This window comes from Callospermophilus lateralis, chromosome 4, assembly GCF_048772815.1.
Source record: "Callospermophilus lateralis isolate mCalLat2 chromosome 4, mCalLat2.hap1, whole genome shotgun sequence".
Taxonomy (NCBI): Eukaryota; Metazoa; Chordata; class Mammalia; order Rodentia; family Sciuridae; genus Callospermophilus; species Callospermophilus lateralis.
The window spans coordinates 161,789,570-161,812,767 of NC_135308.1; the positions used below are offsets into that span (position 1 = coordinate 161,789,570).

Here is a 23,198-nt window from a genome sequence, read left to right on the forward strand (position 1 = left end):
ATTACTCCCAGACACGGGATGCCTCTCGCCATGGGCTCAGACCAGGCACCAGTGGCTGTGGCTGTGGCAGTGCAGCAGGAGGCAAGGCCCGTAAAACTTCAGTGGCAACTGCCTTCTGCCTGTCGCCCTCAGAGCTCAGGGAAAGTAGAGCGCGTGAGCCGAACCCTCAAACACGAGGTCAGCTACATCAGGAGCCTCTCTGTCCTGGGGAGGCATGCTGACTGTCACCCTCTTAAAAGTGAGATGGTCACCCCAGGCAGGCATAGGATTTTTACCATTTGAAATCTTGTATGGGTGGGTGTCCACCCTGATGGTCAGCTTAAAGGGAGACACCAAAGAATTAGGAGACTTAGATTTACCTAAGCAGCTACAAGGACTGGGGCCCTCCATCTCACAGGTTCATCAGACCATATCTTGGGCATGACTGCTCACCTCTACAAACCTGGGGACCAGGGTTAGATAAGACTGGAAAAAGGAGCCCTTAAAACCAATGTGGAGATGGCCCCACACTGTAACATCAACCACCCCAGTGCTGTCAAAGCGGCTCTGGATCCACCACTCAAAGCCAAACCCACTGGCGTGACTGAGGATTGAGAGGAATGGAGGACAGTCCTTAATTCGGAGAGACTGCTGCGCCTGACACTGCAAAGGAGACAACGATCGCAAAACTCTGCTCTGGCCATGCTGGAAGCTGGTCAGTCATCGCAAGGCTGAACGTGGAGAGTCGACCACCTGCTCAAAAAAAACTGCTTTATTGTCTGCAGATGTCTCCTCACTGCTGCATCCTGCTGCCTCTCCTCAGTGTGTGTGCTTACTGCTGTTCCTTGCTGTTAATAGTCTGGTCCCCCACAGTCCTGCCAGATTCCACTGTTGTGGTCTGAGTCTAATCAATATAGATTATAGATTATAGGTATAAGATATTGGTAAGTAGAATAAGTAAGATAAGATAAATAGGATGATAAAAATAAGTACTATGTGATGAGAAATGTTAAACTGCCCTAGTGATAAGTTAGAAGGAAGCATAGAACATAATAGGTTCATCGGGAGTAAGCGTAAGTAGTAGCAGGATAGCCCTGTAACTGTAAGACATAGGATTTAAGCTGTAGGAAATAAGATGTAGAGCAGAGTAAGGTGATAAGTAAAAGTCAGTAGGCCAATATAGTTATAGATAAATATAGGCTAATAGGTTAACCTAGGCATAAATACGGTTAAATCAATATAGCCATGAGCAAATACAGATTGGTATAATCATAGTGACTCCATTTTTATAATCCCCCTGTGAACTTGTCATATCTGCTGTTTTTAAGGTGTTAAAAAGTTTGTGTTTCTGTATTCACATGCAGGATGTGGTTTTCTGGTTTTGCTCTGCTAACTGCTTTCTCAGTCCTTGTGTCCTGCTTGCTTGCACTTGCAGATTCCATAGGATGTGGTTTTCTTCCTTAAATACTCTGGTCACAGACAGTTTGAGGCTGTTCTCCCATAGGGTCACTTGGACCTATGTGAGGAATAGTCTCAGGCCAGACAATAAAGACTCTCCAATTTGCTTTAAATCCGGACTGGAGTGTTTTTTGAGCGGTTGACCCATATCACCATCTCTCATGTGACCCATGTATCCAAGCACGGAGGTCAGGTCAGACCAGGGAGTTTCATGAACTTTGCTCTATTCCACTCATTTCTCCTGCCTGAGAGAAATTCCAAAAAGTTTCACTCACAACAAAACTATGTATTTCATTGTAAACTTGGGGACTCATAGATATGCTTTGATCCATGATATTCACCAACTGTGTAGTGGTTAGAGGTCAGGCATCATAAAAGAGGACCTCTAATTGATGTAGCACCCCAAAAGGCCCCTATTAGAATCCTAACCTACAAGCTTCTCTCCTTGTTGGCAAGATTTTTGCAAAGAATGTCAACAGGGTTTTTTGCAGAGAGCTCATTGTGGTTTGTAATGCCGGGTTTACAGACAAATGGGTAATAGACTGTCTCAAGAGAGATAATTTGCTATGCAAATTTGTCCAACCTAAGAATATGGAACAAAAAATAATTGTTATAACCACCCACTGAGCATAAGTCTCAATTTCCAGACCCAGGGTTTAGAAATCTGGCAATAGCCCCTCTGGATGGCTGTGGCTAATTAAACCTGCTTCCTGAAAATTCCTCGGGTGTCTAGCCTTGTCTGTCCATCATAATTACTTGGACCCAAATCACCAATCTGAAATTACCAGTGTCAACTCTTTTGGATGACTGTAAAGCTGTGAATAATTCATGGCCTTCCACGATACCATGTGGAATCCTATACTGGGTGTAATAGCAATTTCGATGCTGTGACTAAAGAACCTGATCAGACCAATTGTAGAGGAGGAAAAGTTTATTTGAAGGCTCACAGTTTCAAAGGTCTTGGTCCTTAGAAGGTGAGGCTGAACATCAAGTGGAGAGTGTGGCAGAGGGAAGCAGCCTACATGGTGACCAGAAAGCAGAGAGATCTCCACTTGCCAGATACAACTGTATACCTCATAGCCAGGCCACCAGTGAACCCTCTCCTCCAGCCACACCCCACTGGCCTCCAGTTACCACTCAATGAATCGAATCAGGAATCAACCCACTGATTAGCTTAAGGCTATGACCCAATCATTTCTCCTCTAAACTTTCTTGTGTTGTCTCCTGAGCTTTTGGGGGACATCTCACATCCAAACCATAACATTGGGAACAAGAATTCAGGCCCCAAAGTAAATATATGTGTGAGCTACCTGTGTCCTGTCCTCCTGGAGAGGGTGTGATGCAGATGAAGAATCCTGTTGTACCTACTCTGGATGTGAGTCCTGGTCTCCTGGAATGAAGGAGACAAAATAGCTGTCCTTCAAAATAGCTGCCAAACGAAAGCCTAGAACCCAGTTAATTTCACCATTCACATTACAAGTGAGCCTAATTGGAATAATTGGCATACCCCACAGGCGAGGCACTGACCCTGGAACTCTGCTACAGTTCCAGAGGGTCACGATCACACTTCAGACTGCCTCTCACCAGATCTTTCATTTGGTTTATAGAGAGACAGAAAACTGTCAAAACTAAAAGCTTGTTTTTAGCTCTAGCTTAAAGACTTCTTGTTGTGTATGTGGAGGAACAAATATGGGAGCATATGGCCTTGGCAGGCTAGAGAAGTAGACCTGTTGTGTCATGGTGCTCTTCCAAAGTCCCAGAGAAAACTCCACTCTTTTTGAAGGAAAGACAAAGGATTTATGCTGGCCAGAGCTGAGGAAGCAGGAAGCAAGCAGTTCTGCCCCCCTCAACTCTGATTAGGGGTAGAAAGCAGCTTATAAGGACTGAACCACCACAAAGAAGGGGGCGGGAGGGGCAGTTATAATCACAAGACATATTTCATAAAGTGGAAAAGTACATATTCTCAGAAATTGCCCTTCAGGACATCGGAAGACAAACTTGTATTAGCTCCTAGTTCAAAGCCATTGCAGTCAGGGTGCAAGTGGTGGGGTGGAGGTGTCAAGCTTCTATGCAATGGATTCATGGGGAAGGGGGCCAATTTCACACAAGATGAGGTGTATGAACAAAATGAGGTAAGTCTGACCTAGTTTTCAAATCAGCCCATAACAGCTAGAGCCTCACAATGAGATTAGGCACCCTCAATCTACTGACGGAATACAGTACCTCAAACTCCACTACTGGGAACCTGATGTGCTCACACCAAAGGTTCTACAATATGACAGCTCAGAAGACCCCAGGTGGCTCCCCAAACCACCCAGAGCCCAAACCTAACCCCTGTCTAATTTCTCTCACCTCCAACAGGCATGGGATAATGGCAGTGCCGACATCCAGTGGCGAGCCCCAGAAGGATTATCTTGGACTTGTGGAAAGACACCTGCTCTGTGCTTCCTCCGGGGCATGTGTTAGGAACAATCTGACCGTATTTCTTCCTGCTCCCATTATCTAAAGGAGAACATATAAAACAGAGGGCACCCAGAGAAACCAAAGGGCTCTACTGACTGGAAAGATATGACTGGCCCCCAGGACATATGGTCAACACCATGGGCCTGCCACATGGGCAGAAGATGGGTTTGGGGGATATTGTACCCCTATCTGTATGCTGAATCTCATTGTCACACTACAGGCTGTTTTAGAGATTATAACAAATGAACCTGTAAAGGCCCTCAATACTTTGGCTCCACCAAGACAAGTCATGCCAGAACCATTTGGTCTTAGATAACTTCCTTGGCTCTGAAGGAGGGGTCAGTGGAAAAGTCAACCTGAATAACTATTACTTGCAAATAGTGACACAGGGAGAGTTATATCTTGGAGATCACAGGTTGTGTGATAAAAATTGCCCACTTGTCTGTGCAGACCTGGAGAGGAACGGACACAAACGACCTCATCACAGGGTGGTTCTCTTGGATAGGAGGAATTACAACAATTATGGGGTGATTACGGCTAGATTTGTTGGGTGCCTACTTATTCCTTGTCCCCTGCCCCTCCTAATCAGCATTTTAAGAAGTTTTACAGAAACGATTGTTGATAGAAAGCCAGCCTCTCCTCCAGTCTTCCTGAGAGGGCTGCAGCATACGGTAGAAAATGATGCTCTCTCAAAGCTGCAGATGCAGCCCGAGCATCCAGAGTGGAGAAATGGCTGGACACGGTGGTGCACACCTGAAATTCCAGAGGCTGAGGAGGCTGAGGCGGAGGATCCTGAGTTCAAAGCCTCCACGTGGGCTATCTGCCCGTGCCCTCCCCAACCCTGCGGCCCAGTGCAGGGCAAGCTGGCCCCGCTCCTGCAGAGGGCAGGGTGTGGACAGGCAGCTGGGCGCTTGCGGAGCGGAAGCCCCTAGGCTCCAGGGCAGGTGCGCCCTGCGCTGCTTCTAAGGAGCTTGAAGCAGTTTTGACCTTGCACACGGGTTTAAAGAACTCAAATTCCCACAAGTACCAGCCTAAAGGCACGGATTTTTGAATGCTGGCTTCTTCTTCATTTAGCAAGCAAGCAAGCAAGCGAGGTCCTCGCGGAGCCTCTTTCCACGTGGGTAAAACAGGCATGATAAAAGCCCAGGGCTAGCCAGGCGCGGTGGAGCACACCTGTCCCAGCGGCTCGGGAGGCTGAGGCAGGAGGTTGGCAGTTCAAAGCCAGCCTCTGCAACTAAGTGAGGCCTTAAGCAACTCAGCGAGACCGCGCTTAGCTGGTGCTGGGCGCAGGAAGCGCAGCCAGGCACCAGCCAAACGCACTCGCTGATGGCAGACCAGGGCATGTACCAAGGTCCGGGGACTCCGACCTAAGTCCCTCCCCATTCCACACCGGCATGTCCCGAGGAAGTCCCTTGAGGGAGGATGTCTGAAGACCCTGGCTCTAAAAGTCCCGTCTGCCTGGGGGCTCCATGTCCCCACCCCGTGTCGTGCCAGCCGCGGCCCTGCGTGCCTCAGCCTGCGCATCCCTGCAATGGGTGACTGTTGTGCGCTCCGTCCAGAGGCCCGATGCTGTCACCCTCGAGCCGCCCTCTTGCGCGGCCTCAGGGCTCCGACCTCAGCTGTATGCAGACCGGGGTAGTGCCCCGCCAGCCCGGGGCCCAGAAGACACAGCTCTGTGCCTACTAAAGGAAGGGAGATAGCATAGGGCACCTGTCCCCACCGGGATTCGGTCCCCGTTTCCACTGTAAGATTAATGATCTTTTCTGTGGAAATTAGACCTGTATCCGAGTTTTTCAGTCTGTAACAAAATCCCATTCCTGTGATTTAGAACTTAAAACTTCACAATGTGTGGTTAGGTGGAGCCATTTTAAGCCACAAACCATATGGTTAAACTGTAGCCACTTTACGCTCCCCAGCCTATACCTCAAGGCTATGCTATATATGGGCAGGAACGCAGACCCCAGATATGCTCTCCCTTTGCCCCATCTTCCAGTCACAATGCCTTAACTAGAGACATCACCTTGCCCTCCCCATTTTAAATTAGACAGTCCTGTAGATTATATCCCTAGCAGAACAAGGGGCAGGGCTTCCCTTAGGGATAAAAACTGGGATTTTCCACCCAGGTGTGCCTGCTTGCCAGTCTCTGTTCCCTAGCACACCCTCCTGCAGAAGTGAAATTTGCCCTGCCCAGCTACTTCCTAGTATGTGTGATTTCTCATGGCATCCAGTATTTCTAGCAAATTTGGGGGTGTAACGTGGGGCTCCATACATTGCCTAGGGGGCCAGAGTGGAGGAGGAAACCTGGATCTCTGAGGCCAGACCCCAAAGCAAAAGTGGATCAGCAATACCAGGAAGGGCCCAGCAAGCACTGTGGGGACCAGATCCATCAGCAGACTAAGGGAGGAAAAAATGTAGTTCCTGGGGCTGGGGATGTGGCTCAAGCGGTAGCGTGCTCGCCTGGCATGCGTGTGGCCCGGGTTCGATTCTCAGCACCACATACAAACAAAGATGTTGTGTCTGCCGATAACTAAAAAATAAATATTAAAAATTCTCTCTCTCTCTCTCTTAAAAAAAAAAAATTGTAGTTCCTCTGGCCAGATATCTAGGGGAGGAGTGCAGGGAGCCTGCAGCCAGGAGGTTGAAACTCTATTCAGGGACAGGAGGCCAGCCCCAGGAAAGCTTGATGGGAATAAAGAATATATTCTAGAGAAAAAGAACACTGGCAGGGGAAAGACACCAACATTCCCCTAGAGAGTCCTCTGGGCCTTATGTTAAAATGTTGGTTCTAGGCCTGGGGCTGTGGCTCAGTGGTAGAGCCCTTGCCTAGCAAGGCAAGGCCCTGGGTTTGATCCTCAGCACCATATATAAATAAAGGCATTGTGTCCAACTACAATTAAAAAATAAATATTAAAAAAAATAGTTCTACCAGAGGAAATAGATTCTACCTTCTCCTGAAGAAAAGGACCTGTGGTCATTTCCCCTTAAAAGATTCCTAAAAGCCAGAGGGGGAGCCAAACAAGTGGGATCCCCAGCCAATTTTCCACCACCCTAGCCTGGTGGCTGAAATTCCGACTCAAACCCCAGCGCTCCTCAAGGCCAATACCGTCCAACAATGAAAGCTGGAGGAATCTGGGCCCATCCAGGGGCCTCCACCTCTCCACCCTTGTGTATCCTTGGCTGTGAAAGCTAAGGAAGGAGTTGAAACAACGACAAGAGGACACTCAGAGTCCCCTCCCATCGGGTGGATTTCCCTGGTGCTGCCCACTGGACCCTTAGGGGGAAGTTTCCCTCAGGGGTGGAGAAATCTGATTGTAAAGGCTGCCTTAACTGTAGAGGTGAGAACTTTAGAACAGGAACCAGAGGCTCTGTGAGAAGACCCACACCATGGGCTACAGGCCACTTAGACCAATTCCACGGCCCCCAGCTTTACACCTGGACCAAGCTTATGTCCATCTTGAGTGTTTTACTTTCTGGGCGGGACAGGGAATGATTTGGAGAACAGTGTTGCAGCCAGATCAGGTTCTGCCTGCCTAAGTCAAGGGCCCTGCTGGGGTAATAATTATGAAATACACAGGGCCCACAGGAGATCACAGAGATTTAACTGTAAAGGGAAAAGCCAAGGCTTTGATGTGCAGCAAGGGAAAGACGAAGCGCCAGCAGAAGTCTTGGGTAGATTTTAGGAGCAGATGAGGAGATATTCTGGAGTAGATATTGATGGCCCCTTAGGGCAAAAATGTTAAAACTACCCTTTGTGACTAATAGCTGGCCTGACATTGCTAGAAAATTCCAGAAACTAGAAAACTGGAAGGATAAAATCTAGACTAATTATTGAGGGAATCACAAAAACTATATGTAAAGAAGAGTGAAGAGAAACAGACAAAAGGCTCAAATTGTGCTCTCTACCAGAGAACTAGTAAGGCACAGAAAAGTGGGCCCTAAAAATTGGGGACAAAAAGGGCTTTAATCAAGATACCCAGGAGACACAGGCCAAAGGACCTCAGAAGGGAAAAGGAGAAAATAGCTGCTCTGAAGGAAGGGCACTTCAGGAGGGAAAGCCCCGAACGGGAAAGGGAGGACAAGGTGACACCCCTCATGACCTGTGAAGATGACAGAGGCCAGGAGCTCCCCTACCCAAGGGCTTCTACCAAGAAGTGGGAACCAAAGGGGAAAAGAGGCCTTTCCTAACTGACTTGGGGCAGCTCATTCCTTTTAAGCATGTCACCTTACCCATAAACCAATGACCAGCAGGTGGCTGCTCGTGTGTGTTGGGAGTAGAAGAGGAAAGATTTAATGTTCCCATTTTTTTTTGGGGGGGGGGGTACCAGGGATTGAGCTCAGAGGTACTCGACCACTGAGCCACATCCCCAGCCCAATTTTGCATTTTATTTAGAGGCAGGGCTTCACTGAGTTGTTTAGTGCCTCACTGTTGCTGAGGCTGGCTCTGAACCTGAGATCCTCCTGTCTCAGCCTCCAGAGCTGCTGGGATTACAGGTGTGAGCCACCACGCTCAGTTTAATGTCTCCATTTTTTTAAAAGACCCAAGTAAGTTACAAAAATAGACACAAAAAGAGTTCCTCTTTGTGTCTAAAGCAGGGACCAATCTCTTAGGTTGAGACTTAATGGCCATACTAGGAATCAGATTGAAAATTAGTCCTAGGGAAATTCAAGTTTCCCTTGACCTTCTAACTGTCAAGGAGGAAGAAAAGATTCTTCCTGAGATCTGGACAAAGAGGGAAATTGAAAGGGATTAAAGTTTACCCCAATACACATTGAACTAAACATTATAGGAGAAACAATAGAAAACAATACCTGATCCATCTTGAAGGGAGATTAGGGTTACAACCTGCAATACAGGACTGCTTAAAGATGGCCTCCTTGAACCCAGCATGCCCCTTTATAATACCCGATTGTTTTTTAAATATATATATTTTTAGTTGTAGATTGACATAGTAACTTTATTTTATTTGTTTCTATTTTTATGTGGTGCCAGGGATGGAACCCAGTGTCTCACACATGCTAGGTGAACAGTTCTACCACTGAGCAACAATTGTGGCCCCAATACCCTGATTTTACCAGTAAGAAAACCTGATGGATCTTACAGATTAGTCCAAAAATTTGAGGGCAATAAATCAGATTATTCAAGACAGACATCCCATAGTCCCTAATTCCTACTGTGGCCTGGGCATGGCAAAGGAGGTAGAAGTTGACTTAGGCCAGGGTCTTACACAGCATCTCCCACAGACCATTCCAGGACAGGGACCTGGCTGAGCCTCTGGCACACAGGTGACTGCAACCTCTTGTCTCCTCACCAATGCAGCTGTGACCCTGGGCTGGCACCTGGTGCTCATGCCAGGCAGTGCACCCCACCAGAAGGCAAGAGGCAGAGCCCAGGAGGCTGCCTGCGAGGCCTGCTCCCTTCACAGGCCAGCTGCAGCCTGCACATCTGGCTTCAGGCTGCTTCCACCCATCCCTGGCTGCAGCAGGGCCCAGCAGTCTTCACCGTCCCCAAGCCTTGGGACACTGCAAGAATGGGGACTGGCACATTCCCTCCACACTTGGCCCACCTCACACGGAGCCCAGCCCTGTGTGGAGGCGGGTCTTGGTGAACAATGGTGAACAAAATCCACTGGTCACCTAGTGCCTCTTGATTCCTGAAGCCCTCCACACAGCAGAGCCCTGAGCAGGCCCTGGGCCAGCCAAGCTGGTGGAATGGACCTGGTCCTGGGGATGGCCACTGGGCCTGCTGGGGGACAGGCTGTCTGGGGTCAGTGGAGGGACTTCCCTCAGACCAAGGAGACATGAGGGGCCCATCACGTGCCCACAGCAGTTCAAGGTGACCCTGGACTCCCTGTGGGGATGTGTGCCTGAGATGGTCCTTGATCCAGTCTGTGGACATGACAGGGTTTCAAAGGCTTTTGAATGAGGTTCCTGGCTGGGTCAGGATTCCTGGAGATGAAGAGGCGAGAATGAGCCACTTAGGAAGTGCCCAGGGAAAGCTATTCCTGCTGCACACGGGGCGGACCCCCCTCCAGGTAGAGCTGGAAGTACAGGTGGGTTCCCCACTGACACGGCACCCATGGGGGACTCGGAAGGAGCCAATTCCTCAGCAGGTGGAGATGCTGACAGCTTCCAGAATCTTCCTAGGGCAGCACCGTATGCCCTGGGTTTCTTCCTGCTCTGTGGCTTAGGTATGCAGGGCTCCTCATGCCATCTAAGACTCTGAAGAAAAGGCGGGTCCCCAAGACCAGGAGGTCCCGTGCCTGAGCCTCCCAGAGGCACCCACTGCTCACACCCTCTGTGGCCCCTTATTTGGGATTTGTCCTTAGAGCTGAGCCTAACTCTAAGACCCCCACCTGCCTGCAGAACTGTCAGAAGACCCAAGACTGTGGTACCTGCATCCCCCACAGCTGCTCTGACTTCAAGCTCCATAAAGAGGTGATGAGGGTTGGAAAATAACAAGTTCTTCCTATGACAAAGACTTGAGAATAATTCTTTCCAGGTGGGCGTGTAGACCCCCCTTGTCTCAGCTACCTGGAAAATGAAGCAGGGGACCACCTGAGCCCAGGAGTTCAAGACCAGCTCTGGCAAAAGTCAGACCCCATACAGCTCTCTTTTTATTTTTGGGGGTGCTGGGGATAGAACCCAGAGCCCAGGAATGCAGTCATGTCCTTTACCACTGACTACATCCCCAGTCCTTTTTAATGAGACAGCGTCTCACTAAGTTGCTGAAGATCTTGCTAAGGTGCTGGAGCGGGTCTTGAACTTGCCATTCTCCTGCCTCACGTCTGGAATCTCTGGAAATACAGGCAGCGCCACTGCATTCAGCCAGACCCCGACTTCAAACAAAAGGGAGGAAATAAAAAGTCCTTTCTAAAGGGCTCCATGCCCTGGATGATACTCAGAGGAGGCTTGATAACTGAGTTCTGGGAGGAACTCCGCAGTGGTCCTCAGCCAGGGCTGCAGGGAAACCTGGGAGCATTCTGAGGTCACAATGCCTGGAAGCACTGCTTAGGCATGGAGTGGCCTGGAACCAGGACAGAGGGGGACTGGCCCATACGTGGACGGTTTCTGCCCAGAGGCCAACAGGGTCCTGGGGAGAAACACTATAGATTGAAAATGAGAAGCCCCCATCCAGGGTGTGACTTGTGCCTAAGTAACAGTCGTGTTTTAAGACAATCCAGGGACTTCATTCCCACTGAGATGTCCCCCTGTCACTGAGAGATGGAAACATGCACAGAGCTCAGTGGCTGGTATTTAATGTCAGCTTGCACAGCTGGACATCAGAGACTCTTGCTTGGCTCCTGGGGCCACAGGCAGTGACCAGTGTGACCATGGATGGCAATTCATAAAGAGGTTGGGGCTCCCTAGGTGGGGGGTCAAGGTCCAGCAGTCCTCCCTGCCTCAGCTCACCACAGTGCCCAGCTTGCTCAGGGAGCTCTGCCAGGGCAGAGGCCACCTGCTCTCTGGCACATGGCAGGACTTAACATGTGCTCCCTGGCTATAGCAATGCAGTTGAGTGAGGGGTGGACAGTGTGGCTGCCAAGGTCACTTAGATCCTAAGCCTGTTAGATTCAGGGACAAAGGAGCCAGGAGTTTGGCCCCGGGTGACTGGCAGGCTACAGGGCATTGCAGGGCCCCTCTGGCTCTGGCCTGGCTGAGGCCATGCTGGTGTGTCCTCAGCATCCACAGGGCAGGGCACCAGCTCCATGGGTCAAACCCTGCCTGGCTGAAGGGTGGCAGGCATCCAGCTCTGCAGGTACCCAGTGCCCAGGTGGCCTTGGTCTTCACGAGGAGGAGTGGGCTGCGTCATAGAAAGAACCCCCCCCCTCAGTGCCCCTCACGTGGCCCTGGGCACGGGCCCACCTTCCCTCTCCATCCCGGGGTAGCTGGCGGCGGGGAGGGTAGGCCCAGCTCACCGGCTCTGCCCAGGGTCTCGAGCCCCTCAGCAGTCACCGGGGAGACTCGCTGGGGTCCAGGTCCGTGTCCGGGTCCTCGCTGGCCCGCAGCACGTCCACGTGGCTGTAGCCCTTCCAGGCCTTCAGGTTACAGCTCCTCAGGATGCTCCCCAGCTGCTGGCCAGGGCCCACTTCCCACGTGCTGGGGAACTCGGTGCCCCTCCTCCTCTCGTATATGGCATGCATGGTCTGCTCCCACTTCACCGGGGACACCACCTGCTGCCCCAGCAGCTGCCGGATGTGTGCGGGGTGGAGGTACCTGCTCCCACTGACGTTAGAGTAGACGGCCACCAGCGGCTTCCTGATGGCCACTGTCTTTAAAACCTGTGCCAGGGGCTGCACAGCGGGCTCCATGAGGCGGGTGTGGAAGCCGCCGCTCACAGGCAGCATCTTGGTGCGTCTGAAGTGGTACCTGGAGGAATTCTTCTGGAGAAACCGCACAGCCTGAGGGAGGAAAAGAGGCTCAGCCAGGCAGGTCTTGGGAAGGACCCCAGGGGCAGAGGTGTGGTCCTTGCTGTGATCAAGTTCCTGGCCTGGGCTCAGCAGTGCGTTTCTCCCATGTGCACTCAGGTTTAGTACCGTGAGCCCTTGTGTGAGAACCTAATCCACATCTTTAGTCCCAGGTGAATGGGCTGGGGTGTGCCGTGTCCCAGAGATCCTGCTTTACAGACCTGACCATTCCCATGCCCCTAGTGAGAAAGTGACCACAGAACCTCTGAAAAGTTGCCAATGTGGAAATGTGGGTCTGTCCCCGTCTCAGTGCTGACCACTCTGGTGGTTCAGGCCAGTGACTTCATATCTTTGAACCTCTTCCCTCTCGTCCCTTTCGTCCACTCTATAAGGCTGCCCAGGAGATGCCTCAGATGTGCTGCCTAAGAGCGTCTCCCAGGTGTGTTCATTCTCCATCAGAATTCTCCCCTCTCCTCAGTGTTACCAGCCTGCTTCTTGTTCCTCCACGATCTTCAAGACCAGAATAAAGAGGCAAAATCCAAGCCTCCTTTCAGGAGGCTCATGAAATAGGCAGCTCAGCTGAGAAAGCCCTGCAGCTATCAGTAGGTTGTGATCTGCAAAGGCCTTTAAAACAGCAAACATTACTAAGAAGCCCTGGCCTCAGGGCACAACCGAGCCTAGCCACAGTGGGGCTGCTAAAGGAGTCTCTGTGCAGGACAACTGCTCCTGACACCACTCACAGCCTGCTCAGAGGCAGGGCACGGGCAACAAGAGGTGCTCCCTAGTGCACTTGAGGTAGGACTGAAATTGATCCCATGTAGATACATGATCACAGGCACTTTTACTTTACCTGTGCCTCAGTTTCCTCATTTGTAAAATGGAAATGACAATAGTTATCTCCAGGGCTATGAGAACTCTACTTAGCATAAAATTGCTATATAAGCGTCATAAATTTTCATCATCCACTCATGTCCACTGGAAAGTCATTATAATAACAGGACAGCTATCTCTCCCCTAAAAGGGTAGGAGGGATCACCACTTTGGTTTATTAACCCATTTCTGTTTGCATCCTCCACCCCCACAGGAAATCGTTTACTGCCCATCCAGGCACGACTGTGGGATGTATATTGACCAGTGAAGCCCACACCACACTTTCCTTGTCTTTAGTCTATCAGGTTCCACAGAGGCTGTCCCAGCAGTCTGAACTCTGGGGTGGAAATGGTCAGCGGAGGCCAGCAGGACAGGCAAGTACCACGAGAGGGCACTACGTAGCATGCTATGGCCACCAAGAGGTTTGGGTTGCTGGCTCCTATAGTACAACTGGGAATGATCTGTCCTGGGACTTCATGTCCATTATCATCCTCAGTCCATCTGAGGAAGTGCCCCAGAAGCTTTGAGTCCTCTGATCAGAGGCCTCCAGAACCCTGTAGCCGTCCACCATGCCTACGCTGTCTTTATGACCTGCATCTATGTGGACAGCCACTCATGGCACCTCCGTGGCATCTGTGGTCTCCAAGCACATTCCAGGTCAGGTTTCTGAACCTGCTCAAGGTTGCTAAGCCAACTCAAGCCCCAGGTTAGGGCCATAGGAGTCAAAGTCTCAATCAAAAGGCTCAGCAGGCTACTCTACGGATGCCCCCTGGCCCAGGTATTGGCCTAGCAGACTCAAGGAGTTTTCTCGATATCAATCGGTGGACAGGGGCCTCTTGCTCAGGTGCCCTCTCTTCCCTGAATTCTTTGCACTTCCTTGGGTGCCGAACAAACCTGGAACTTCCAGGAGTCGTCACCTAGAGTAGATAGGATGTGGCAGGGACACTGTGGAAGAGATTCCTGTCTGACCAGGGGCCTCTCCTGGACACTTCGGGGCTGCTCCCCAATTAACTGACCTTCCCATCAAGTCAGAATAGTCATAAGAGGCCCTATGGGCTTTGACTGATTTAGAGGGGCATCTGAGGACCTGGGCCTAGAGCAAGCCCTTAGAAGGGACCATCTGGGCATGATCAGGTGGAGGAAACTGATTCCACAGTGAGAAAGACTTGGGTTCAAATTCTAACTCTAGCCAGGTGCTGTAGTGTATCCCTCTAATCCCAGCCACTGGGGAGGCTGAGGCAGGGGGACTACAAGATTGACGTCAGCCTGGGCAACTCAGCAAGACCCTGTCTCAAAAAACTATCTGCCCCTGTCATCTCCAAGCACTTGCATCTCCTCCTGCCTCAGGTTCCTGAGTGTGAAATGGGAATAAGGATCCTTCCAGTTTGGAAGGCTGAGGAAGGAGGATCAGTTCAAGGTCAGTCTCAGCAACACAATGAGACCCTCTGTCATTCAGTTAGAACCTGTTTAAAAAAAGGAAAAAAAAAAAAAAAAAAGATGGGATGTAATTCAGTGGTAGAGAGTGCCCCAGGTTCAAGCTCCAGTATCAAAAAAAAAAAAAAAAAAAGAGAGAGAGAGAGAGAGAGACTCCCTTCCCTGTGGCACAGGGCGGAGGGGAGGTGCACTAGGTAAGACTTATACATACCAGGCCCTCATGTGGGTTCTGCTGCGCTCAAAGGCCAGAGACAATTGGTCCTCAGTTATCCTTTCCCTGGGTTCCTGCCTCTGCTTAGGATGCCCCCTCCTGGCAAGTTCCTCCTTGTCTTTTAGGTGCCTATTCTGTGCCCCACGCCCTAGTTCAGCCTGATGCTTCCTCTGCCCCTGGCCTGAAACCACCTGTCCTTGCAGGTCTTTAGCAGCAGGAACTCTGACTAATCAGTCCCAGTGCCCCCAGTGCTTGTTAAACAGCAGATGCTTGATTAGTGACATCTGGGGAAGCAGCAAGTGAAAGGAAAGAGGGAAGGAAATTCACTTGTGGGCAAAACCAGACCCCTGCTGAAAAGCAGGGTGAGGCAGAGCAATCCAACAGAGAGCAGCTCTTCCTCAAAGGAAGCAACCAGGTCAGAAGTGTCCAGAGAGGCCCTGGGGATTGCCTGATCCAGTCCCTTGAGCTTACAGGCGGACTGGGCTATTTCTTCAGGACCCCTTCTACTGGGGTGCAGTGGGCTGTATCCTAGCCTCCTGACCCCTGCCTCTGCAGCACTCTCTACCACACAGTCCCCTCACCACGCTTGGCCCGGCACCCACTCCAGCATGGGGGCCTCACAGGTACACAGCGACTCCTGCCTGCCCTGCTGGATTGGGCCCTATGAAGGTGGTTCCCATCAACACCAACCTCTAGGTGTCCTGAAATCACCCTGCAATCAGGAAAGAGATAGTTGGCCACCTCACACACAGGACTCTCTATGCCCAATGACTTGCAGTGCTTCTGGGCTTCCAAACAGGCAAAGTTGAACTTGGACCGAGGCTGGCCGAGGACAGATAACATCCCACTGGGAACAGCTTCTGAAGCTTCCTGCATGGCCTCAGCTCGAACCTTCACTGCATACAGACCTACCCAGAAAGAGATGCATTTGGAAAAATCAAAACACACAATAAAGGAGGGAGGCCCAGACAGATGTTGACACTGATGTTTATTACAGCCCAGAGGGCCGCAGTTCTACCTGTTTGTGTCTGCATGCAGAGGGATTACTTCTGCTGTCCAAAGCAAGGGGTCCTCCTTGGCATTACACGGCAGCCTGAGGGGCCTCCTACCTGGAAACCTGGGTGGTGGAGGACAGGGATTCTCAACCAGGGTGATTCTACCTCAGGCAGGGTCGGGAGACACTTTCGGCTTGTCTCAGCTTGGGGAGAGTCTACTGACACGTGACAGGTACAGGCCAGGAGAGACCATCCTACCGGGTGAAGGACAGGGCCCCTCAAACAAGGAATTGTCTGGACCCTGATGTCAACGTCTCAGCCATGTTGAGCAGCCCAGTAAGGACAGAGAGCAAATGGTAGCTGCACTGCACAGAACCTCTGACTGGTTGAAATTTCTAGTTAGTAAGATGAGACCAAAACACCCTATCTGCCTGGGTTGTTGTGAAGACTAGGAATTTCTATTATTGTTTAAGAGAAATCATATTGAAAGAACCAACAGATACATGGGCTGCTGTACAAGCACAAACAAGTAAATGAATTTCAATAAAACATGAATAAAAATGCTGAGAGAACAGGGCTCTGCCCCCACAGGCAGGGCCAGTGACTGTAATGTGAGAATGGCTGTGACTACAGTCACCCCTGCAGGTCCTGGGTCTACTTCCTGGGCAGGGAAGGGCAGACCACATCTAAAAGAGATGAAAGAACCCACCCAGGCTTGCCGGGCAACGGAGGTCCCCAAGGTCAAGTCCACAAGCTTTCTCTGTGACATGCCTCATGTACTCAGCGCTTAAGACACGAGTATGGGGTTTAGTCCCTCATCCCAGAAATTGTGCAACACATATATTACCAAGAGCCTGTGGTAGAGGTGGACATGGTAGCATACGCCTGTCATCCCAGCAACTCTGGAGGCTGAGGCAGGAAGATTGCAAGTTCCAGGCCAGCCTCAGCAACTTAGCAAGACTGTCTCAAAATAAAAAACAATTGAAGGGCTGGGGATGTGGCTCAAGCGGTGGCGCACTCGCCTGGCATGCATGCGGCCCGGGTTCAATCCTCAGCACCACATACAAACAAAGATGTTGTGTCCGCCGAAGACTAAAAATTAATATTGAAAAAAAAAATTCTCTCTCTCCCCCTCCCTCTCTTAAAAAAACAAAAAACAAACAAACAAACAAACAAAAAAACAATTGAAAAAAAATTTTTAAAAAGGGGTCTGAGGATATGGGGATATAGCTAGTGTGCCCCTAGCTTCGATTCCAGTGACAACAAAGGAGCCCGTAAGAGAACGAGAGCAACAGCCAAGCAAATGTCAAATGAAAAACTTAACCCAGGGGCTGGGGATGTGGCTCAAGCGATAGCGTGCTCGCCTGGCGTGCGTGTGGCCCGGGTTCGATCCTCAGCACCAAATACAAACAAAGATGTTGTGTCTGCCAAAAACTGAAAAATAAATATTGAAATTCTCTCTCTCTCTTTTAAAAAAAAAAAAAAAACTTAACCCAAAATTGTGAATATACTGTAATTCTGCAAATTGCATATATATATATATATATAGTTAACTCTACAAGTATTAGTTTTACTAGGATGTGGAAATATTCATTTCCTGAATAGTGCTATAACACTTTTTTTATTTTTTTATTTATTTATTTATTTTTAATATTTATTTTTTTTTTAGTTTTCGGCAGACACAACATCTTTGTTTGTATGTGGTGCTGAGGATCGAACCCGGGCCGCACGCATGCCAGGCGAGCGCGCTACGGCTTGAGCCACATCCCCAGCCCCAACACTTTTTTTAAATAGCGGAGGTGAGCCAGCCGAGTGGGCACAGATGATAATCCAACTGAAGAAGGAGGATCACAGGTCCAAGCCCAGCCTGGGTAATTTAGCAAGACCCTGTCTCAAAATAAAGGACAAAAAGGGCTACGGTAGAGTACCCTGGGTTCAATCCCCAGTATGGGGGTGGGGGATCCCACCACACTCCATTCCCCTTTCTTCCTCTCTCCACCCCTGGTCACCTGTAATCTGCTGTCTCTATAGATTGGATTCATGCAGTCTGGACATTTCTTTTTTTCTAGTTTTGATTTTTGCAGTGCTGGGGATGGAACCCAGTGCCTTACACCTCCCAGACAGGTGCTCTTCCCCTGAGCCCCTTCCCTAGCTCCTGGATGTTTCTTATAAAAGGCACCATCCCCTAGGTCTGATTCTCTCACCTAGGATGTTTCTAAGGTTCAGCCATGCTGCAGCACATACCAGGACTCTATTCCTTTTTATTAAAAAAAAAAAAAAAAAAATTGGTGGGGGGGCACTAGGGGTTAAACCCAGGGGCACTTAACCACTGAGCCACATCCCCAGTACAGTCCTTTTTATTTTTTAATTTAAGACAGGGTCTCGCTAAGTTGCTGAGCCTGGCCTTGAACTTGGGATACTCCTGCCTCAGCCTCCCAAGCTGCTGGGATTATAGGCATGCACCACCACATCCAGCTCTTTATTCCTTTTTTTTTTTTAAATGTTTATTTTTTAGTTTTCGGCGGACACAACATCTTTGTATGTGGTGCTGAGGATCGAACCCAGCACCGTGTGCATGCCAGGCGAGCGCACTACCGCTTGAGCCACATCCCCAGCCCTCTTTATTCCTTTTTATGACTGAAAAATATTCTCCCATCCGGCGAATCAATTTGTTTATCCACATTCATCTGATCAACCTACCTTTTGGCTATTGTAAATAATGCTGCTATAAAAATCTGTGTACAAGTTTTTCTGTGTGGACATGTTCTAATTTCTTAGGTGTATATCTATGAGCAGAATTGTTGGGTCACATGTTTGTCAAAACTGTTTTCCACAGTAGTTGAACTATTTTATATTTCTACTAGCTATGTATGAGGGTTCCTATTTTTCTACATTGTTCTCAATGCTTATTTTCTTTCCTCCTCCTCCTCCTCCTCTTCTTTTCTTTTTTTTCTTTTTTTTTTTTTTTTATCTAAAGCTGTCCTAGTGGGTATAAAATACTCTTTCTCTTCTTGTGGTGCTGGGGATGGAATCCATGTCTTCACAAATGCTAGACAAGTGCTCCACCACGGAACTACATCTCCAGTCCTTTCATTTTTATTATTTGAGACAGGGTCTCGCTAATTTGCTAAGGCTGGCCTTGAACTTGCCATTCTCCTATCTAGCCTCCTAAGTCACTGGAATTATAGGTATGCACCACCATACCTGGGTATGAAATACTATTTCATTGTGGTACTGATCTGTATTTCCATGATATTTAGTGATGTTGAATATTTTTTCGTGTTTTTTTTTTTCTTCTTTTTTTTGTGCCATTTGTGTGTCTTCTCTAAAGAAATGTCAAGTCTTTTCCCTATTTGGCCATAAGCAAAAATCTCTCTATCATGGGGTCTCACTATGTTGCCTGGGCCTGCTTCAAAATCCTGGGCTCAAGGGATCCTCCTGCCTCAGTCTTCCGAGTCGTTGAGATCACAGGCTGGCTACCATGCCCAGCGAGGATCTGATATTAATTTATTCCATTTATTTAACAAAGATCTACTGAGCATCTACCAGGAGTGACAGGCATGGGCATGTGTGAATGGCCTACAAAGGTACAAGGTAGGGGGGAAAGACAGCAGAGCATGCAGATTTCATGAGATTACAAAACAGAAAGGAAATCCCTACTGAGTCCTTCAGGCTTCAAAGGGAATCGTGGTGAAATAGGGTCCTTGAGATCCAATGTCACCCCATTCCTGGGTTCCCTTCCCTATCACTCCTGAGTAAGTTTAGTATCATTTCTGACAGTGTCCCTTATCCTAGTGAGTCCAGCAATATCATCTCCCCACACATGCAAAGCTAAGCCCCTGTCTGTGTACCTTCAGAAAATTCCATAGCTCCAGCAAACACTAGGGCTGCAAATTCTCCCACACTGAATCCAGCAGCAGCAATACAATTTTCAATAACCTGCAGTGAGAGATGCAAAAAATGAGGTCAAATTCTCTGGGAGAGCTTAGTTCCAGGGCTCTGCACCTGAGAGATGAGAGTATTTAGCATCATCATAAGCCAAGTTCTGCTGGCGTGGTGCTCTACCTAGAAGACGGTCAACAGGTGGCCCTGATATTCACTGCATCCAGCCTTTTACTGATGAGGAAATTTCCTGGTAAGGCAGGCTAAAGCCTAGTCATGTCTGGTAACATACAGCCCAACCCAAGGCTCTGGATTCTCTTGTTCCAGCCTGAAGCAGCCTCCCAGGCCACAAGGTATGTAAAAGTTAAGTGCAGAAGTTAAAGACATGAATTTGGAGTCACAGAGACTGGATTTCTTAGCTTGGGAGAGCTCCCTTATCTTTCGTGAGCCCCCTCTGTGAAATGAGGGCAAAAAAGACCTTCCTCATGTCACTGCCGAGGGAATTTCCTGAAGATATTGTCTATAAAGAGCTCAGCACAGAGCTGGACCTCAGTAAGCACTGAGTAAATGTTATTATCAAGACTCAAGAGGCCAGCTTAACTAATCTATTTATATCCCTGAGTCTCCTTTCCTCATCTATAACATAACAGTATTTACTTCACAAGGTAGCTGTAAAACTGAAACAAAGACCCTCAAGTATTAGCTTAATATCTACTGTCTTGATACTATTCAATATTAACAGCCATGGATCTACTATTTTCAAGTGAAGCCACCTCAAAATGCCATCTTCTCAATGATCCTTCATTTAAGGATGAAGCTTAATCCTTTTAAAATCATTTAATAGAGGCTGGGAGTGTAGCTGTGGGGTTCAACACTTGCCCACCATTCCTGAGGACCTGGATTCCACCACCAGGGCAATGACACGAATCATTCAATAATTAATTCAACAATTACGGACCAACTTCGGCTCCCAACTCCATTCCCTGCTCTATATTTCCTTTTATAACTGATATCTTTGACAGGCTACGTAATTGACACAGCGCTCTCTATGGACCGCCTCCCCTTGGGTAGGGATTCTCCTTTTAAGCACCGCGCCAACCGCCTACAGCAGCGCAAGGCACCTACGAGAACTCGGTAAGAACCTGCCCAGCATCAGCTATCTGGAGGCACCCCACCTGGAAGGCGGGAGCCCGGGCGCAGACCCCCTTCCCTCGGGCCTCACCGCGGGCTGCAGGTGATGGAGCTTCTCGACAGCGGCCAGCGAAGCCACGAAGACAGCGGGCTGGCAGTGCACCGTGCGGTCCAGGTCCTCCTGCGGCCCCTGCAGGCTCAGCTCCAGCAGGTCGTAGCCCAGCACGCGCTGCGCGGCGTCGTAGAGCTCGCGGACGCGCGGGTAGCCGAGCAGACCGCGGCCCATGCCCACCACTTGGCTGCCCTGGCCCGGGAAGAGCAGCACCGAGCACTGGCCGGGCGCCCGCCGCGCCGCCGCCGCCCAGGGCTGCTCCTCCGCTGTCGTCGCGCCTCGTAGCAGCTCTGCCACGTCCACCGCGCTCGGCGGAGGTACCGGGAAGTTAGAGAAGCCGCGGCGACAGCAGACACTCCAGCCCCAGGCCCCAGCGGCCCGCGCGACCCGGGCGCACATGGTGACACACTTGCTCAGCGCCTGTTACCGTGGCGACTGAGGCCCCACTGCAGCTGCGCAGCGCCGCGTGGTCCTTCGCGCATTTCCTGCCGTGCTCCCCCCGGGCACCCGGGGGCGGAAGAGAAAGGTTCCGCAGTTACCGTTTCCGCCGCCGCTCGGGACTGTGCGGCTGGAAGACCGGACCCTAACCGGTGTGTTTCCTTAAACCTCTACAGCCAAGAATAGTTCATAGCACCACACCACAGCGAACCCTCAACACGTATTTATGGACTAAATAATGCAACGCAATGTAATATTTCCTTCTACCTAGAATGTGAAGAGCACTTGAAAGTCTTCCACATTTTTTCTTGCACACGATTCTGCCAAGGCTAAGCAAGATACCAGCTGTCTTTTATGTTTCCTGCAAACCATACACGATTCCCAGCACGTAATATGCACTCGATAAATCTTCTGCTGTTCAACAAAGCCCTGGATATTTTTCAGCCTTATTTAATTCCTCACAGCAAGCAGCCGATGCCTAGGTGCAATTATTGTCCTCAGTTTACAGATGAGTAGACAAAGGCTCAAAGGTTGAGTGACAGGTGGTTCTGACAGGAGGATTGAAGTTGGGGCTATCCAGCTCTGGGAGCTGTTGTGAGGCCAGGTCAGAGAGAGAGAGTCCACTTCTGACCTTACCTCTCTCCACCCTTCCCCTCCGCTCTGCACTCTTTTCCTGACATCCTCCTGTAGAGAACCTAGGGCTCAGGCTCCACATGGTGAGAAGTTCTAGGTAGAATCGTGTCTTAGTTTAGTTCACTCCAGCTGCTACGGAAGAATGCATAGGCTGGGGAAGGGGCCCAAATAACAGAAACTTCTCACAATTCTGAAGGCTGGGAAGTCCAAGATCAAGGTCCTTGCAGATCCTATGTCTGGTGAGATGGCTGTCTTATATCTTCATTCCATCATGGAGAGCAGAAACCGAGAACTCCCATGTCTCTTCTTAAATAAGGGTATTGATCCCTTTGATCCTTTTCACGAGGCCTCCACCCCTACCTCTAACTATCCTGGCCCTGGGGATTGGGGTTCAACAGATGATGTTTGGACACACATCACTCCGTCCACAGAAAACCACATCAGCAAATCTACTTCACTGAGTTTGTCTGAAGAATCAAATAAGCAAAGACCTAATACTCAGGATGTCCACGGAAGCCTTGTTTGTGTGTTTTTAAATATTTATTTTTTAGTTGTATTTGGACACAATACCTTTGTTTTATTTTATTTACTTTTATATGGTGCCGAGGATCGAACCCAGGACTTTGCACGCGCTAGGTGAGCACTCTACTGCTAAGCAACAACCCCAGCCCTATTTATTTATTTTTAAAGTACTGGGGATTGAACACAGAGGTGCTTTATAGCTGAGTACATGCTTAATACTTTTTTTTTTTGGACAGGGTTTCACTAAATTGCCAAGGCTGGCCTCAAATTCAGGATCCTCTTGCCTCAGTTCTCCTAAGTCCATGGGACTACAGGCATGTGCAGCCATATTCAGCCAGCCTTGTTTTTGACAAGGAAAAAGTGGAGGTGAACTGCATGTCCAACTAGGGGGGTTAATTAAGTGCCATATTGCAAACATATAGAATGCTGTGGTCATAAAAATGTGGAAGAGATCTTCAAGTTGAGACTTGCACTGAGTACACACTGCCTCCGGAAGCCCATAAATCCCATGAAAGGATTGTTTAACCCCCCAAGGACAGGGAGAACAGAAAAAGGGACACCATCAACAAGATCTCTGAAAGCTGAAAAGCAGATAAACCGGTGTTAGCTGACTTGGTGACCTCAGATGGCTAAATCCCTCTTAGAAGTGGGGAAAGCAGAAAACC

The 23,198-nt window shown here is 49.5% G+C and overlaps 1 protein-coding gene across 5 annotated transcripts; it reads right to left on the reverse strand.

The window, feature by feature from the left end:
* Positions 1-8,851: 8,851 nt before the first annotated feature.
* Positions 8,852-21,363, reverse strand: Mcat (malonyl-CoA-acyl carrier protein transacylase). Of its 5 annotated transcripts, none has more exons than XM_076855455.2 (5): positions 20,920-21,363; positions 19,667-19,754; positions 15,511-15,728; positions 11,817-12,299; positions 8,852-9,846 (listed from the first exon to the last, which is right to left on the reverse strand). In XM_076855455.2, exons 1-4 carry the CDS (start codon positions 21,337-21,339, stop codon positions 11,850-11,852), a joined length of 1,176 nt encoding a protein of 391 aa, XP_076711570.2. In that variant the 5' UTR covers positions 21,340-21,363; the 3' UTR covers positions 8,852-9,846; positions 11,817-11,849. The 5 variants fall into 5 exon arrangements, with proteins under 5 accessions (XP_076711570.2, XP_076711569.2, XP_076711568.2 ...); XM_076855454.2 differs by having other exon boundaries at positions 8,852-10,431; XM_076855453.2 differs by lacking the exon at positions 8,852-9,846 and adding an exon at positions 10,499-10,736.
* Positions 21,364-23,198: the final 1,835 nt, after the last annotated feature.